General features: G+C 35.2%; 1 protein-coding gene across 2 annotated transcripts; it reads right to left on the reverse strand.

Moving 5' to 3' along the window:
• Positions 1-2,354: 2,354 nt before the first annotated feature.
• LOC111712173 (zinc finger Y-chromosomal protein 1) lies at positions 2,355-18,429 on the reverse strand. Of its 2 annotated transcripts, none has more exons than XM_023486719.1 (24): positions 18,234-18,429; positions 17,353-17,619; positions 16,355-17,200; positions 16,001-16,105; positions 15,738-15,810; positions 14,332-14,389; positions 13,794-13,860; positions 13,354-13,418; positions 12,767-12,923; positions 12,357-12,457; positions 12,016-12,095; positions 11,424-11,514; positions 10,713-10,829; positions 9,560-9,667; positions 9,037-9,118; positions 7,998-8,068; positions 7,364-7,445; positions 7,050-7,112; positions 6,324-6,412; positions 5,823-5,890; positions 4,300-4,656; positions 3,990-4,054; positions 3,494-3,561; positions 2,355-3,104 (listed from the first exon to the last, which is right to left on the reverse strand). In XM_023486719.1, exons 1-24 carry the CDS (start codon positions 18,315-18,317, stop codon positions 2,990-2,992), a joined length of 3,279 nt encoding a protein of 1,092 aa, XP_023342487.1. In that variant the 5' UTR covers positions 18,318-18,429; the 3' UTR covers positions 2,355-2,989. The 2 variants fall into 2 exon arrangements, with proteins under 2 accessions (XP_023342487.1, XP_023342486.1); XM_023486718.1 differs by having other exon boundaries at positions 5,823-5,887; positions 6,321-6,412; positions 18,234-18,428.
• Positions 18,430-18,680: the final 251 nt, after the last annotated feature.

Here is an 18,680-nt window from a genome sequence, read left to right on the forward strand (position 1 = left end):
GTGGCCGCAGCGCTCGGCCCCCTAGCCTGTCCTAGCCGCAGCGCTCTGCCCAGAAAGTGTCTTAACCTAACCTAACCCTAAATAATACTAAATAAATGCTAATTTGGTCATGTACAAAATTGGTAGGAGGGGGGGCTTTGGGGGGGTCCAAAAATCGTTCACTAGGACAGACCCCATATCAGCTCCATAAACAAAATTGATAGCAGGAGAGGCTGGAGATTACGAAATTTGCAAAGTACAGAGCCAGCAGGGTAAGGTGCCAAGCACCGTGGCCACAACAGGTGAGGGGGCCGGAAACTGCAGGCACAGAAGTAACTGTATACATTATACATAAAACATAAATGCTATGTACGTATAAATTTTCCAGAAAATTCTTTTAACTAATTTACTTTAGTTAAGACTTATCAAAGAGGCAAAAAAATTGCACGGAATAAAATTCATTATAATGGAGTAAAGTTCTCCTAGAACTGATTTAGTTCCTTAAAATCAATGTAAAAGAAGTTATTTGCATTAATTTCCAAATACATTTTAAACGCCTGCGAAATTTCTGGATTTATATAGAAATAAACGTGTGTTGCGGCATTCAAATTCGGCTTTATCAGTGGGAGAATCTACCTTGAAATAAAACTAAGAAAAAGAATCTACTTTAAAAATACTTTCATGAAGGAAGGAAAAATTTATAAAAAAAAAGGAATTATTCAAATCCTAGATCTGCCCTGCACTTAAAAGTGATCCAGTACATATTATAATTATATTAAAAGTTCTACAAGATTCCAATTGTCGATGGTGTATCTTTCGATCTATGGTTATAGAAATAATTAATTGTAGCTGTCGGACGGCCACTCAATTTTGTAGGTCAGATGGGCACTTTTTGTAGGTCGGATGGGCATTTTTCGTACAGTGAAACCCTTAATAACGAGTACATCGGAAGAATTTATCAAATGTCGTCTTGACAATTTTTCAATGAGTTTTATACCATATTACGTAAATTTCAGTATTTACGAAAATAAATAAATAGCCATGAATATGCGGGAACAGTTTTAAAGAGTTCCATATAATCATTTAATTAAAAAACTAAATCTGCAACATTCCATTATCAGAAAGTGAAGAATACGACATTTGATGAATTCTTTCTATGTATTCGTTATTAAGGGTTTCACTGTAGATCGGATGGGTACTTTTTGTAGGTTGGGTGGGCAGATCAATCCTCAAAAATTGAAAAATATGTATTCCGATTCGAAAAGAAGTATTTACATAAGAGCTAAATATATTATTGATTTTCATAGTCTAAATTACGATTTTCGGGACTAATCAGAAAATTTAATTAGAATGAATCAGTTTGAAAAATAAAATAAGGCTTATATAAGAATTTTCTTGCAAAAAACGATAAGTTTTTCGAGTATTAAGGATTTATTTTGGTGTTAAAGATTGAAGATAATCTAATATGATATGGGACGCTCTGTATGTATTCGTTATTAAGGGTTTCACTGTAGATCGGATGGGTACTTTTTGTAGGTTGGGTGGGCAGTTTTCGTAGTTCGGTTGAAAAATACCCATCCGACCTACGAAAAAGGCCCATTAGACCTACTAACGTGTCCAAGGAGTCCAAGCGACCGCTTGAAGTAGGTCGGAAGAACGTATATGTTGTTTTCAACGTGCCCATCCTATACGCACATATGCTATTGTGCTCGAACTGCTCATACCGCTTTCATAATCACGAGACCCGGAATTAATTGACAGTTAATCAGAACTTTACATTATATATATATATATGTATATATGGCAATTTTAAATGCTAAAAAAGACAAATGACAGTTTGGAAATGGCAGGAAAAAGGCTTGTGGAGGGGAGGAATGCCAGCCTTAACAATTTCTTGTCCGAGCCACATTCCCCTCTTTCTCGTCTGAGCCACCTCGAAATCCTTGTCCTTCGAAATTATCTTTTTTAAGTGTTCCATTCTCCAAGATGAAACATGAATCGGGTTCTGATAGACTCATAGCCCAGGAAACATGTTTACCAACTTTATGTGCCGATGTCGAGGTTGTAAATAATTCTGGACTTTACATGCTCCAGATATCAGGCAGTCTTCAAATCTCACACGAGTCAATTCATTTGTGTTGTTTAGAGGACAAAAAGTGATCGTTTGTTGTGTAGCTTATATTGTTAATCTTATATACAGGGTTACCCACAAAGGATGAGAACCTTGGCATGAGGAAATTCTTTTATTCTGGTCTTCAGAGAAGAATGTACAGAACTCTGTCTGTTTCCTTAAATAACGATTAACTAAAGAACAAATAGTTCAAACTTCAAACACTGTAAAAGAATATTTGTACCACCTCAGATCAATCCTCAAAAATTGAAAAATATGTATTCCGATTCGAAAAGAAGTATTTACATAAGAACTTAATATATTATTGATTTTCATCTGTTTTTAAAACTGAAATAAATGTAAAATGCCAACAAGAACAATACAAAAGGAAAATAGGACAAATATTAAAATAATCACTTTTTCAAAATTTTTTTTTTATAATTTTGAATTGCGCACAATACTAATAGTTTTTTCTATAAACAATATTTTTAATATATTACAATACCCTCGAGGACTTTAATAGAATTTGTCATTTTAAAAATAAAATCTGTATTGTGAGATAAGATTTTTAAAATATGGACAATCTTTTTGGATCAAAAACAATTACTGAGACATCGGATGTAATTGGAGACTTTTTTTTAAAAACGAACTTAATTGTGAAACAACAAAAAAAAATATCTTTTTAAAAAACAATCAGTCTTCTTTTTAGACAAATAACACTAACTACGACATCGGATGTAGTCGGAGCATCACCGAAATGCCCCACAGTACACTTAAGATTTAAGTTGGGTTTTCAGTGGCCTGAGTGAAAATGGCATAATTTTTCTAATTTTCAAGTTCGCTTGTTTTATCTAATCTTTAGATTCGATTAGATTCTAATTTTCAGGTTTAATTAGTTTTCTAATCTTCAGGTTCAAGAATGATATGATGAGTTTCTTCCCCCTCCTCCTCCTCTTCTTCCTCTTCTTCTATCTCTATACCGTTGTCATCCATCTCCTCTTGGAGCACTACAAACCTGAAAAACAATAAGATGACGGAACTGATCACTTGCTTTTAAATCTGGTTTTCTTTTCCTAATATCTTTGCAGCCTGTGATTAGTTGATCCAGCACAATTCAAAAATTAAATATGAAAGCTCTACGACATCGACATGCATAAATAAAAATATAAGAAAGTTTGAGTTCAAGNCCTAGTTCCCTACCATGTCCCTAGTTCCCTACCCTGTCCCTAGTTCCCTACCATGTCCCTAGTTCCCTACCCTGTCCCTAGTTCCCTACCATGTCCCTAGTTCCCTACCCTGTCCCTAGTTCCCTACCATGTCCCTAGTTCCCTACCCTGTCCCTAGTTCCCTAACCTGTGCCTAGTTCCCTAACCTGCGTCTAGTTCCCTACACTCTTAAAAATACCTAAGGCTGCCTGAGTTGTCCGTATCTGCTTGGATTAACTGAACAGTTCCTAGCTGGGACTGAAGAACCTAAATATGTAACAATAAAATTTAATCATTTTGATGAGATCTTATATTCCAAAATTTAAAATGAAGCAAATATGTAAACTGTAAATACGATTCAGAGCATGGAACCATTGGACTGATGTGTATTGTAGACTGTTAAAACTAAGTACTGGATAATTGAAATCAATTATGTAACGGAAAAATATCCATACATATTCTGTGTAATAGTGTACAGTGTACACTGTACACTGTACACTGTACACGAGTAATGTATCCACTTTGTACCGATTCAAGTATACATATGCTACGTAAAAGCGTGCTGTGTAGTACCGTACAAGTACTACAGTGTACTGTGTACTATATCTACTATACACCGGATATAATATACATATTCTGTGTATAAGAGTGCTGTGATATGTACAAGTGTACAGTGTACTGTATCTACTATGTACCGGATCAAGTATGACTGATGAGGCATCTATAGACGCGTCCTCTTCTGAAATACGCCCTCCTGCTCCTGAAGAACAAATAAAACATTTGTATTTAAATTCGTTCTTTTTGTTTTTAAAATATTAGAAAGGTTGAAAAGGTAAAGCTTTTAGTTTGTCCTACGTCATACTTTAATCAAGTTAGTTGAGGATTGGATCGGTGTATAAAAGCATTACAATGATTAAACCCCAACAAATAAAAAAATAACAGAGAAAAGTATGAATTTCATAAAAATAAATGTTTGTCAAAACTAAAAATGAATAAAAATGTCACCTGTATCTATAAACTCGACTGGAAAGTTTACATTCTTCAATCTCTCCTGTTGATCCCGTTGAATCCCTCCCCCCATCTTATACTTTTTTACCATCAGCTCCCTCTTCTTCTTCCTCTCCTCCTTGTGCTTCTTCGAGTTCCATTTGATCTTCATCCCGTAGTGAACTGCGTTTTTATGCCGCGTCATATCCTTCATGTCCGCAAACCGTTTCCCGCATAAATCGCAGGGAAAGTTGCGCACTCCAAGATGGACGGTGACACGATGTCGGTTGAGATCAAACTTGCGCTTAAACTTCTTTCTACAGTCCGGACAAGGCCATTCAGGCAGCTCAGTGTGAACCATGCGAACATGCAGGTCTAAACATGGTTTTATAAGTTAGAAAAGGATAAAATTTGTCCACGACACAAGCAATCTTATTTTAAGTTGATTTAGTTGTTAAAACGCAAATAGCTTTACCAGTAAATTGAAAATCAACTAATTAAGTGAAATAGGTATATGTATATTGTACAATAGATGTGTTTGATTTTCATCGGACTGTAAATCATGCTTGAGTAAAACAATTTACCGATTCCAGTATGTTATGGGTATCACTGTATATAATATATATATATACTGTATTGTATCTATATATATAGTCATAATCTTGTTTTTCTGTCTGTTTGTTTGTCCTATCATAACTCAGGAGCCCCTGGACCGATTTGACACAAATTTTGGTTGGGGAACTCAGGAGGCCCACCGAAATGTTCTTAGCTTGGTTTTGAGATTCTAAGTTAAGTGGGTGACTTTAATTCAGTTTCCCGGTAAAATCGTTCAAGTGCGGGTAAACAACGGGAGTAACTTTTAGTAACCTGGCAGCGTTGTGTTCCCAAGCGAGTATAATATATATATATCTATATAATAAAACTCAAAAATAGTTACTGTTAACCGGGCACTTCAGCTAGTATATTATATTTACAATGAGACCCATACAACTTTGTTTGACATTAGTTATAAAAGAATAATACATATTTTCCAAAATCAACACCATCGAATTCATGTAAGGTTATTTCTTATCAGGATTAAACCAATTAAACTTTTAAAACCATTGAAAAATTCATAATAATTATGAAACTTTTTTTTTTAAATGTAATGAAACAAGAAAAAAACAGTAAATTTTTTAATTCAAACTTTTTGTTACAATAATTCAATAAGACAAAGTTTGAAATTTCAAACTTTTTGTTACAAAATCAAAAAGCAAAAAATGCTTACATCATATATGGGTAGAGTTTTCAAGAAAAGAATACTAGATGTATATAAATACTTTGCTTGTCTGTATGTTTGTTTGTATCCAATAAACGAATTGTTTTAACAAATCCCATGACCCTTTGAAAACATAATAAAAATGGCCCAGAAAAAATGTCGAAATTTATCATATTTTTAAATGCGTTAATTTAAAAAGAAAAATAGCAGCTTGATAAGCAACGCTGAACAGCTAAACTTGTTGCTATATTCGCGCCCCTGAAAGCCTGGTAGAATAAATTACCTAATCTTGTGACTGGTTTATCACATAGAGGACAAATAGTTCGAATTCCAAGATGAATCGCTTCTCTGAACAAATATAAACCTTCAGACCAGATTTGAGAAAACTAAGGGTGATGTTGTCCAATAGTTTAATCACCCAGAGGCCAAAATAGAATTTAAACCCCGTCGCTGAACCGCAAAAAACCGGTTTCAATTGAGCGCTGGCTCAAATTTCGAGACACTTATTAAAATTTTCAGCTAGAGCAACCATGTTTGAACCGCGGCTCATGTTTGAACCGCGTCTAGAAATAAGAGCATCCGGCTCTCTCTCTGTCTTATAATTCAACGCGGCATGCGCGTATCTCCTTTGGGTTTCAGCCCCAAACTATTAACAACACTAGAATAACAGATAGTATTTAAATCTGGTTTGAAAGCTTTCTGCAAGATAAAGTTAGTCATCACCGAAATAAAAAAATATTATCATTGTTTTAATTGTTTTGATCTGAAGGTTTAAATATTCCTGTGAAGATCTAGATTCTTTTTATTTTCAAATCCTTTCATACAATCTGGACACTCAAACATCTTTCTTTTAGACCAACCCAGATGGTGGACCTAAATAATGAGAGAATTAAAAATATAGATAAATGGTAATGTTACAGCATCTATATGTAACATCTCCTCTTCTGAACTTTTTACCTACTAATAAGAAGGTATACATAATACAAGGTTGTTCAGAGCTTGGAGGTCTTTATGGTAACAGTTAATGGCTAAGTGGTCGACCAGGTAGATATTTAAATGCTAGAAGGTCAATCAGGTAGACAGTTCATAGCTAGGGGTCAATTAGGTAAATAGTTAAAAGCAAGGGGGGTCTTTCAGGAAAATAGATCTGAGCTAGGGGATCAATCAGGTAGATAGTAAATAAATATTTTCATTATTCCTACATATATGGATTTTACGCCATTTTGTACCATTTTTGTTTCTCATGTAGCAGTTCAATAACAAGAGGTCTAATTTGATAACTTGTTCTTGGCGAGTACACGTGTACAGTTTAACAATAGATATTTAATAAACAGAACATTCAGCAATGTTTCAATTCTACATGTACGGCTGTTATTTGCTTTCAAGACATCGGAAATTTCTTTTAGAAACATTTAAATGTGTATGGAAGCACTTGAGCCTGTGTGCTATCATTTTTCAGGGTGATTTGGGTCACCCTGATTTACACTGTACATTACATGTATTAAATTACCTTTATATGTACAGTACATGTATTTTTGTGTTTAAACTTCCGTTCACAGACAGGACAGGCAACCTAGAGAACCAATCAATAAGCCGACCAGTAAATCAATTTGACAATCAAATAATCAGTCCATCATTTTATCAATCAATTATTTATTCACATATTGAATTATAACAATTAGTTAAGTAAAAAATGGAAACTCAATCAAATCAGCCAAAGAAACAACTTAACAAGCAACGTATTTTTTATTTTCTTTGTATAAAAAAATACAATTGATTCGTCAATGATCAATGCAGAAATGAATGAATAAAATAAATGGTTACCGTGAGGTCTACGTCTCTGTCTGGGTCGTCTGGTTCCAAGTCTACAGGTTTAAACTCTTCGAGCTCAGGATGGGCCTCAGATCTACAACAGGTGTCACATCAGATGGAATAATGGAAGCTAGCATTATAAAAGTTAAAAAGTTAAAATTGTCTGAATGTATGAATTGTATGAACTGAGGCCAACCATTTGAAAAATAAATCATGCAATACCTCAATAGCCAATTTAGTCGGTCAAAAAATCTAGCAAGTTAATTTTCAACCAATGATATTGCAGCAGCAACGTGGTAAACCAGTAGTTAAACATGTTGAACCTAGTTCAACTATCTCTTTACCATTCATAAACTAACAACTCGGGATGTTCAGAATTCCTTTAATCAGATAATATCATAAGATCATATCGATATCAGAATGAAGTAAAACGGGAAGTAGACTTTAAAAATTAAGATGCAACCCCCCCCCCTGGTGCGCCTCTAAACTGCTTTAAAATAAGCTTCCAAAATTCAGAGAAAAATGATTTTGGGAGGGGGGGGGTAAATTCTTTATGCTATTTTTTTTCTCACTTTATCAAATTAAACCAGACTTTAAGCCTTAGGAACAAACTTTACATCCATCTCATCATAATGAAGTAAATTACCTGTGTTTTCTGAGGGCTCCTCTGCTATCAAATACAGAGTTACATCCTCCCATACCACACGCTAGTCTAACCTAAACATAAACATTGATCCTCCCATATCACACGCTAGTCTAACCTAAATACAGGCATTTATTCTCCCATAACACACACTAGTCTAACCTAAACATAGACATTTATTCTCCCATACCACAAGCTAGTCTAACCTGAACATAAAACATTTACCCACCCATACCACACGCTAGTCTAACCTTAACATAAAAATTTATCCTCCCATGCCGCACGCTAGATTAGCCTAAACATAAACATTAATCCTCGCATACCACACGCTAGTCTAACCTAACAGACATTTATCCTCCCATACCACACGTTAGTCTAACATGAACATGGACATTTATTCTTCCATACCACACACTTGTCAACCTAAACATAAAAATTTATCCTCCAATACCACAAGCTTGTCTTAACTAAACATAAATATTTATCCTCCCATACTACACACTAGTTCATCCTAAAATAAACATTCATTCTCACATACCACACGCTAGTCTAATCTAAACATGAACATTTATCCTCCCATACCACACGCTAGTTTATCCTGAACATAATTATTTAACCTCCCATACCACAACCTAAACAAACATTTATTATATTTCTTACCTGGGGTCTGTCCTAGTTAACGATTTTTGGACCAAACCCAGCCCCCCCCCCTCCTATCAATTTTGTACATGACCATTTATTTTTCAGCAAATTTATTATTATTTTTTTTTTGTTATTTAGGGTTAGGTTAGCTTAAGACACTTTCTGGGCCGAGCGCTGCGGCTAGGATGGGCTAGGGGGCCGAGCGCTGCGGCCACGGGTTAGGTTAGTTAAGACACTTTCTGGGCCGAACGCTGCGGCTAGGACAGGCTAGGGGGCCGAGCGCTGCGGCCACAGGTTAGGTTGAGTTAAGAAACTGCCTGTCAGACCCATGTACAAAATTGATAGGAGGGGGGGGGGCTGGGGGGGGTCCAAAAATCGTTCTCTAGGAATATACCCTTACCTGGTCAGAATGTTCTCTTTTCTGATGTTCTATCAACTCATCAGAATTATTAAAGAACATGTCGCATGTCGGCTGCTTACATCTAGATATCAGAATTATTAAAAGAACAGGTCACATGTCGGCTGCTTACATCTAGATATCAGAATTATTAAAGAACATGTTACGTGTCGGCTGCTTACATCTAGAAATCAGAATTACTTAAATCTAGATAGAAACATTTCCTTCATTTAAATCTTAGGAATAATCGATTTCTGAAGCTATTGCTTTTTACATAGTCGATCATATTGTTATTGACTAACGATATTTTCACTATCGCATGTTTAATGCAAATTTGAAATGAAATAAGAGAACTTGAAAGAATAAGGCACACTAAACAAACACTAAACAGTGTATGTAACGTTGACAGACCAAAGAACAATAGTTCATTGGTTGTCTAGTGTCTTCCCTTTTTTTTAACAAAATAACCTAAAATATTAAATCAGCTTAGAATATCTAGTTGCACGTGGTAAAAACGTGAACTGACCTTACAACCTCTAGGTCTGTATCTGGTGCCACTACTCTGTTCGAAGGATTATGCCTGTATTCTTTATGTTTACTTAGATTTGTGACAAGTACACCGCATTCAGTACACCTAAAGTACAACACAATGGAAGAATCATGTAATGTTTGTTTATGCATTATGCTTATTTAGATGTGTGAAAAGTACACAGCATTCAGTACACCTAAAGTACAACACAATAGGGAAAAATCGTGTACTGTTTGTTTAAGCATTATGTTTATTTAGATGTGTGAAAAGTACACCGCATTCAGTACACCTCAAGTACAACACAATTGGGAAAAATCGTGTAGTTTGTTTATGCATTATGTTTATTTAGATGTGTGAAAAGTAAACCGCATTCAGTACACCTCAAGTACAACACAATGGAAAAATCGTGTACTGTCTGTTTTTGAATTATGTTTATTTAGATTTGAAACAAGTACACCGCATTCAGTACACCTAAAGTACAACACAATGGAAGAATCATGTACTGTTTGTTTATGCATTATGCTTATTTAGATGTGTGACAAGTACACCGCATTCAGTACACCTGAAAAATACAACACAAAGGAAGAATCATGTACTGTTTGTTTATGCATTATGTTTATTTAGATTTGAGACAAGACACCGCATATAGTACACCTAAAGTACAACGCAATTGGAGAATTATGTACTGCAAATAGGTTTGTCAAGTACAATAGATGGCAACACACTAATCACTTTTCTAGAATAAATTATGAATGTATTTTCATCGTCAGTTGAAACAACAGTCAACCTAATATTATTTAAAATGCAGAAAAAAAATTAAACTAACTTCATTTTTACGAGACATTTTTTTGAAAATTTTCAGTTAAAATTTAATGAAATGAGTTAAAAATAGGTGTATTTCCAGGTAAAAAAATCCGTACAATTTGAAAAAAAAAATCCGTACATTTTGGCCACACTGTACATGGTACTTGTAAGCTAAAACTAATTATTCAGAAGAAGGAACATTTTTGCGAAAAGTATATTTGCTTTCTTTAAGGGCAATTTTTTGCTAAATGTGATTGTGCAGTGGACCCTGCACCCCCTCCCCTCTTCTAACCTAACATCTTTATGGCTGTTTAATTTGAAGGGGGGGGGGGGGGAAATAACTTACTTGTATTTGGTTGAGAGTCCAGTGTTCTCTATACCATGAACATATTTCATGTGACTATTTAATATTTTTACATATTGTCCACACATTCCACACTCATACTTCTGGTCATTCACAGATCTATGTAAACAGTAAATTAGAATTCAAGGGAGTGTTCGTGAAAAATTAAAAGGGGTAAGGTTGGATTTGTTCATTTATCTAATATAAAGTCTATAAATAATAAGGAATCAAGTTAAAAAATCCAGCAACGCAAGAAAAATTATGTTGTACTGTCTCATTTGTTGTGGGTAACCCTGTTGTACAATGTGATTGTTCATCTGTGTTAACGAGAATTCAGAAACAACTGTACGAAATTTTTCTTTTCCCTCACATTTTAAGTTCTGTAGATGTACACTTTTTCCTTTCGTTTTTTTTCTTTACTGTTCCATATAAAACCAACTTTTCATGATTAATGATTATATTATGTCCGTTATAAGTATATTAATAGGGTTTTAAATAATCATAAAAGGCTCATACTTTGTGGGTCCCCCTGTAACATAATAAAAATTTAGTGTGTGGAGGGTTGAACCAAACTAGATAGGAATTAAGGACGTTAACCTCTGTAGAATTAAAAATAAGAACAATATTGACATTAGAACTCTTCAAAAAGATCCAGGAAATACCCTCTTAAATTTCGTCACCGATTTCATTCAATGAATTTGATTAGTTCGGGACCTGACAGGTTTCCTGGGAGAAATATCAGGTTCCTCATCACTTGAGTCCAGGGGCATATTATAATACTTCTCAGCTTCAATTGGTTTACGTCCTAGATACGTATATATATATATATATATATATATATATATATGTCTTCTTTTTATCTGTATGATTGTCTGGGTGTTTGATTGATACAATTTGACAGATACAAATTAGGACAAAAATTTAATGATATTTTGTTGATTGTTGATATATGGTTTAAAATCAAAATAATTGAATTTGGCCCGTAATAAAGATTTAAAAAATATTTTGTACACATTTCATTTAGCGACAAGAAACCTTTAAAAATATTTCATTTTTAAGCAGTGGGGTGCTAACTGATTAACTCCTAAATAAATTTGATAAAAGGGACTGTGAGCGTAATTTCAAGTTACCCTTCATTTTCATAAAAAGGACATGCTCAATTCACAACGGTACCCTTGAAACCTCAATTTGAGCGATAATGTGGAAGATTAATTGTGAATCAGTCATGTCACTTCAAACGAAGGTCACATGAAATTGTGTTTACAGACCCTTTAAATATTAAATAAATAAAAAAGTAAATATTAACCTAACAATGCGGTTTCCTGGGCAATAAGATCAATATTTCGTTTTCTTTTTGATAAATCACAATCTAGGTTCTTGTGATTCCTGAAAATAAAGTTGGTACATCATTTATCACAATAAATACATCAAAACAAAAGCTAAAATCCCAAAACATTTTGAACCAACTGATTAAATATTAAATCAAAACTATTTTGTTTCCGACAAATGGCCACTTTTAAATTTGAGGATCAATGCTTGATCCCTATTAAATTAATCCTTATATCTGCATAATATTAATAGCAATACTTGATCCCAAGATTAACAAGACAAAAGATCCAACATTAGATAAAAGTTCCAAGTATGTACCTGAGGTTTGTAGAAGTACAGCATTGAGTATTACAGAGTTCACAGAGTGTACTTCTGTTTGAAACATGGACATTAAGGAAATGTGTTGATACAAAACATTTCTGGTTAATTTTTTTGTCAAAAAACAATAATGATTACTAGTATTGTTTTTTTTTGTGAATTCAAAATGACGGATATATGCTTTTAACTGTACGATAAGTATTTAAGATGAAAAGAACAAATTGTAAAAAGAACAAAAACACCGCACACCAAAAAAACCTCTTACAGGAATAAAAAAGGTAGAATTGTTGTTGTAAAATCCCTGTCCAAAGCTTTCTCTGTTACTGCTTTGATAAGCTGAATTTTTAGCTTGGTCGAAATTGTTATTAAGTTTTTTGTTGTTTTTATCATTATTTTTTTGGACAATATTCCTTGCAGTTAGGACAGGAGACAGCTCTACTCTTTGATTCTGTCTCGAACTGTGCCAGTAAATCCTCGATCGTCTCCCCCTCGAAGGTGTTCTTCCCAGCCAGGGGGATCCGGTCCAGGACCATCTCGTCCTCGTCCATCCCGTCCATCTCTTCATCACTACACAACAACATTCATAAAAACTAAAGAATGCGCGAGTTTAAGGTAAGGGTCATTCTTTAAAATCTTTATCAAGTCAGCCACCCTATGGAAGTCAATGTCATGGATTTTCTTTAAATTTTGCACACAGCCAGCATGTAATGAGAAAACATTAAATCCAAAATGTTAGGCTCCTGTGAATTATGGTCAAGTTGACTGCTGAGTTATGGCCTACTAAAGTTCCGGCCTCGAGGCAATTTTCGGCCCGACCTCGCATGCCAATGTATTGCCAATAACTTTTATGTTAATTAAAGATCAAAGTTTATTAGAAGATTTTTTATTTTACTTATTGCATATGCTGGTTTTAATTTTATATATTTTGAGTCCAAAACTAAAGAATTCGTGAGTTCAAGGTAATGGAAGCGCCATGAATTCCTAAATATAACACTACCTTGGTTCTTCATCAACTATAACAGTAAACTCTCTGTCCTCCATATCAGAATCAGTATCAGAATCCTGAATTAGTATTTCATCATCATTGGTTAGATTGGGAGAGATGGATTGAATGAGGATGGATCGGATGAGGATGGATTGGATGAGGATGGATTGGATAGGGATGGATTGGATAAGGATGGATTGGATGAGGATGGATTGAATGAGGATGGAATGTATGTGGATAGCTTCGATGAGGATTGAATGGATGAGGATGGATTGGATAAGGATGGATTGGATGAGGATGAATTGGATTAGGATGGATTAGATGAGGATGGAATGGATGAGGATGGACTGGATGATAGCCATTTAACCACCTATGCATCGATCGTCTATAAAACTAACCAATAACCATCTAACCGTCGAATCATTTGGTCACTTAAAACTCTAAATTCTAACCTTGTCCACTAACAGCATCTCTGTTCCAATGCCATGTTGTTCTATGATCTGAATATTTCTCGGTAGCCTTAAAATACAAATTTAATTATCATCATTATCATCATTATCATCATTATCATCATTATCATCATTATCATCATTATCATCATTATCATCATTATCATCATTATCATCATTATCATCATTATTATCATTATCATCATTATCATCATTATCATCATTATCATCATTATCATCATTATCATCATTATCATCATTATCATCATTATTATCATTATCATCATTATCATCATTATCATCATTATAATCATTATCATCATTATCATCATTATCGTCATTATCATCATTTTCATCATCACCATTATCACCATTATCATCATAGCGTTATTATCATTATCATCATTATCACCATTACCATTTTCGTAATTTTCATAGTTTATAATAATTTCATCCAATTATCATCATTAATTCTTATTTTTATATACAGTCAAATCAAATCAACAAGATTTTTTTTCAGGGGATAAAAAATCAAGAATACCTGTCAGTTGTATTTATCTCTTCAGTGTTAATTGCTTTAACAGTCTGCGCGTCATTATCTAAAATTATCTTAGATTGAGGATTGTGGATGTGTGGGAGACAATGAGGATTAAGGATTAAGTATGGATATGTGAGAATGAGGATGATGATTGAATGTGAATCGGTGCATATGAGGATTGAAGAATTGGGAATATCGGTGCATATGAGGATTGAAGAATTGGGAATGATTATAAAAAGGTGAGAATGAGAATGAGGATTAAGTATGGATCAGTAAGGAGGAGAATGAGGATTGAGGATTGAAAATTGAAGATTGGGTATAGATCTGTGGGAATGAGAATGAGGATTAAGGATTGATCGGTGAGAGTAAGAATTGGCGATTGAAGATATAATATGAATCGGTGCAATTTAGGATTGAGAATGAATCGTTGAGAGTGAGAATGAGGATTGAGGATCGAGTATTGATAGGTGAGAATGAGAATGAGGATTGAGGATTGAGGATTGAGTATGGATCAGTAAGAATGAGAATGAGGATTGAGGATGAATTTGATAAGATAAGAAAGGTCTATGGATTGTATTGATAATACATTTTTTTAATGAATGAGGAAAAATATCTATAAAGGAGAAGGAAATTATGATTAAGTTGAAAACGAAATTGATGGATTAATACAAGTAAGGATCATTTATGACGAGAAAGGGTGACTCAAGACTAAAAAGGATTATTCAGGACTAGAAAGGATGAATAAGGATGATTTAGGACAAATAAGGATGATTTAGGATGAATAAGGATGATTTAGGATGAATAAGGATGATTTAGGAAGAGAAAGGATGACTATGTAATATTGATAAGAATGAGTATGGGGATGCGAATAGAAAAGAAACGGAATGTATGAAACAAGGTAAGGAGGAGTAGGTAGTAGTCTCCTTATTTTAGAATAGGAAGTCCGATTCACAAATATGCCCTTTAAAGCTTTGTCTGAACAAAGATAAAATTACATGATTTACTCTTTAGATTAAATTTTCAGTTGTGGTTTCTCTACGCAGCGCATTTTTGCTGCGAGAAAAATAGGAAAACTTATCTTATAACACAGAATACCGTTGTGAACCGTCCATACAACTCATCAAATCAATTGTCATTTGAAATTACGTCTACAGTCCTTTAATAATGAGAATCGATGAAGTAAGATAAGGAAAAACATGAATGAGGATGAATGAAGATGATTAATAACGTGATTGAGACAAGTAGTTTTAGGATGAGAATGGATAAGGATAAGAATCGATAAGGATGAGAATGGTAAAAGATGAGAATGGATAAGGATGAGAATGGAAAAGGATTAAAATCGATAAGGATGAGAATGGATAAGGATGAGAATGGATATGGATGAGAATATATAAGGATGTGTATATTACCAGTTTGAATAATTGTGATTCGTTCAAAATCTTCCCGTTTGCTTTCTTTCATTGGAGATCTTCTTGTTACAACCTGAACATTTTAAGCATATTCAATGCGAACAATTATGTTTTTTAAAAAACGATTTTTTTATTATTTAGAGAACTGAGACCCATTCATTTAAGAAATTTTGTGTGCCGCATTTTTGAGAAAAAATAAGAAGAAAATATGCCAACTTAAAACATCCCCCCCCCCCACCCGGATGGGCGATGGGCGCACACACCTGTTGGTTCGTGAAGACAAGGTTCCCGCTGTGAAGATTAGAGTTCTGGTTCTCCGAATCTACCATCACAAGGATGGGTTCACCATCCTCATCCTCCTCCTCTTCCTGAACCAGTCATTCATTTATTCATGTGTTGTCTGTATGATTAACTATATATGTCTATCTGTCATTCTATTTATTTGTCGATCTGTCGATCTATGTTTGTCTCGATTTGTCTTCCTGTCAAACTGTCTACCGTCTGCCCGTCAATCAATCAATCAATCCGTCTAACTTTCTATCTGTCTATGATCTGTTCAACTATTTATATAATAAATATGTCTAATATTTTTTTTGATAAACCATCTAGTTTCTGACCTGTATATGAATAGTTGAGGTCTGCATCCCCGCCTCATCCACCTCCCCTTCCCCTACACCCTGAAGAACTAGAACATTCTTCAACATCTTCTCCTCAGAAAACCCCGTCTCATTTCTCACGATGATATTGGTTCGTCCTATGCCAGAGGATTCAATGTGAGACTCCTGGGAGGTTGTGATCGTCTCCTCAATACACTCCTCGTATGCCAGACTCAGCTGGTCAGGAAGTATACTCGTCTCCTGGACTTGGGACTCAGGGATAGACACGTGGACTTCCTGTTCAAATACTTGGACTCCTCCGACAGAGGAAACATGAACCTCCTCCGGTGAGATTTGGACATCTCCTATTAAAACTGGGACTGCTTCAGAAGAAACTTGAACGCCGGCTAACGAATTTTGAGATAGTGATGTGGTAGAAGGGACATGATGGTCCTTTTTTACATTGACACTTAAGTCCATTTTATCAGGAAGTTGAAAAGTCACTTTGGTTGGGGACTTGGATCCGACTGAACTTTCTTTTTTAGGACTCCTTGTTTTTATCGGACTTCTCGATACACTCTCAGATTCCGAAACTTTTTTCTTTTGCCCTCGCGTTGCCGGAGAAATGGGCTTTTCCTTGGCTTCTATGATGGTCTTATTCACCACCATACTTTCCTGTACCACCGTATCTTCCTGGATCTCAACGCTGTCCTGAACCTCAACATTGTCCTGAACCTCAGCGTTGTCCTGGACCTCAACATTGTCCTGGACCTCTATGTTATCCTGCTCTGGGTCCTCCCCATATTTTCTGTCCCGGTCAAGGGAATTATTCAGGGCTCTCTCTACAACTAGGTCACCGGGCTCTTCCTGCATAAGGAGTTCTAAATGTTTAATTATCACATGTTACGATTTAACAAATGTAATTTTCTGAAATTAAAGTTCTTAAAAAGTATTAAAAAAGGTGTAAACTAAAAACAGAAAAGAATAAGATACCAAAATTTAAGATTTTCTTAATTAACCTTTATAATGATAGGGAGGGGAATTTCACTTGTAGAAAATCCGTGAAACATTTCTTCATCGTCGTCATTCTCCACATCCATCCTCTCCTCCTTGATCACCTTCATCTCTTCCAGCCTAACCACCTCGACCACCTCAACATCATTTTCGTCCTCGTCGACGACCTCCGTCTTGATAAAGATAGGTCGCGGTATGTCGGAACTGTTGAATCCATGAAAAGGTGAGTCTGGGGGTGAATCTAAGTATGAAGGGTGACTGCTCTGCTCGGCCTAGAATGAACTATCATTAGCATAAATTTTTTATACGCCTGCAATATCACTGCAATGCCATGCAATATATATATATATGTATATAATACATATTGCCAATTTAAACAATTATACAGTAAAAAATATGAAATGGAACAGTATTAAAAGAAGGTAACAAAATTTGGGTAATATCCTAATATATAATTTGTTGACCCCCTTCTACCCCCACCCCCTATCATTAAGTCCATAATTTATATGCAACACATTGGCATAGTTTGGAAAATTCCCACAGCGCCGGCTCCCTTCCATGTCCTAGCCACGGCGCTCAGCCCCCTAGCCGTAGCGCTCGGCATCCTAGCCTCTCCTATCCGCAGCGCTCAGCCCCCTGAAATGTCCAGGCCGAAGCGCTCGGCCCAGAAATTTATAATGCACATTTTCATGTTGAATATAGTTATGATCACGTGCAAATAAAATAAAGGGGACGGGGGGTCCTAAAAATCGTTTGCTAAGACTGAATCCAAAATTTGTTTACTAAAAGCTAGAAAACATTGATTATAGTAACTTTTAGTCGACGAAAAGTGAATTCTAAATAAATCGTCCCTTGGCCTGCTACGGCAGATTAAGGGAATTCTCACCTTACTATTTCCAGGTGTTGTAACCTCATCCGCCGTAAAGCCGTGAAACGGCGAATCCGGCGGAGATATTCTCTTCTCAGACATTTAAATTCTATCGCTAATTTGTCTGAAATGCCACGGCATAAAATTAACAGTAAAACATGGCAACAGCTGAAATTGTTAAACACATAGATGACAAACTTTTTAAAAGCATTTTGGATAACGTTTTTCAAACAATATCATTAAATCATGACAAGGTTTGATTTCGTGATTGTTTATTATTTGAAAAATCTGCTCCTATGCCGCGAGAGGGTAAAAGGCGCGTGCGTTTGCCGCGTTTCTTCTCTTGTCGACTTTGTTTGTTAAGTTGTTAACTGCGAGCAGCCGCCATCATTTCTCAATGATACTAATGTTGCGTGACGTCACAACCCTGAGGCTCCAATATTAGCGCGGGAAAATTTAAATGTT

Source organism: Eurytemora carolleeae, unplaced genomic scaffold (assembly GCF_000591075.1).
Source record: "Eurytemora carolleeae unplaced genomic scaffold, Eaff_2.0 scaffold1244, whole genome shotgun sequence".
Taxonomy (NCBI): Eukaryota; Metazoa; Arthropoda; class Copepoda; order Calanoida; family Temoridae; genus Eurytemora; species Eurytemora carolleeae.

What these genes read in the sequence shown, in the direction of transcription:
- LOC111712173 (XM_023486719.1), bottom strand. Translation starts at nt 18,317, where the DNA reads ATGTCTGAGAAGAGAATATCTCCGCCGGATTCGCCGTTTCACGGCTTT. An exon ending in TCTCCTGTCCTAACTGCAAG is followed by an intron (nt 12,458 to 12,766) that starts GAATATTGTCCA and finishes AAAATTAACCAG; the next exon opens with AAATGTTTTGTATCAACACA. An exon ending in ACAGACCTAGAGGTTGTAAG is followed by an intron (nt 9,119 to 9,559) that starts GTCAGTTCACGT and finishes TCTGATATCTAG; the next exon opens with ATGTAAGCAGCCGACATGCG.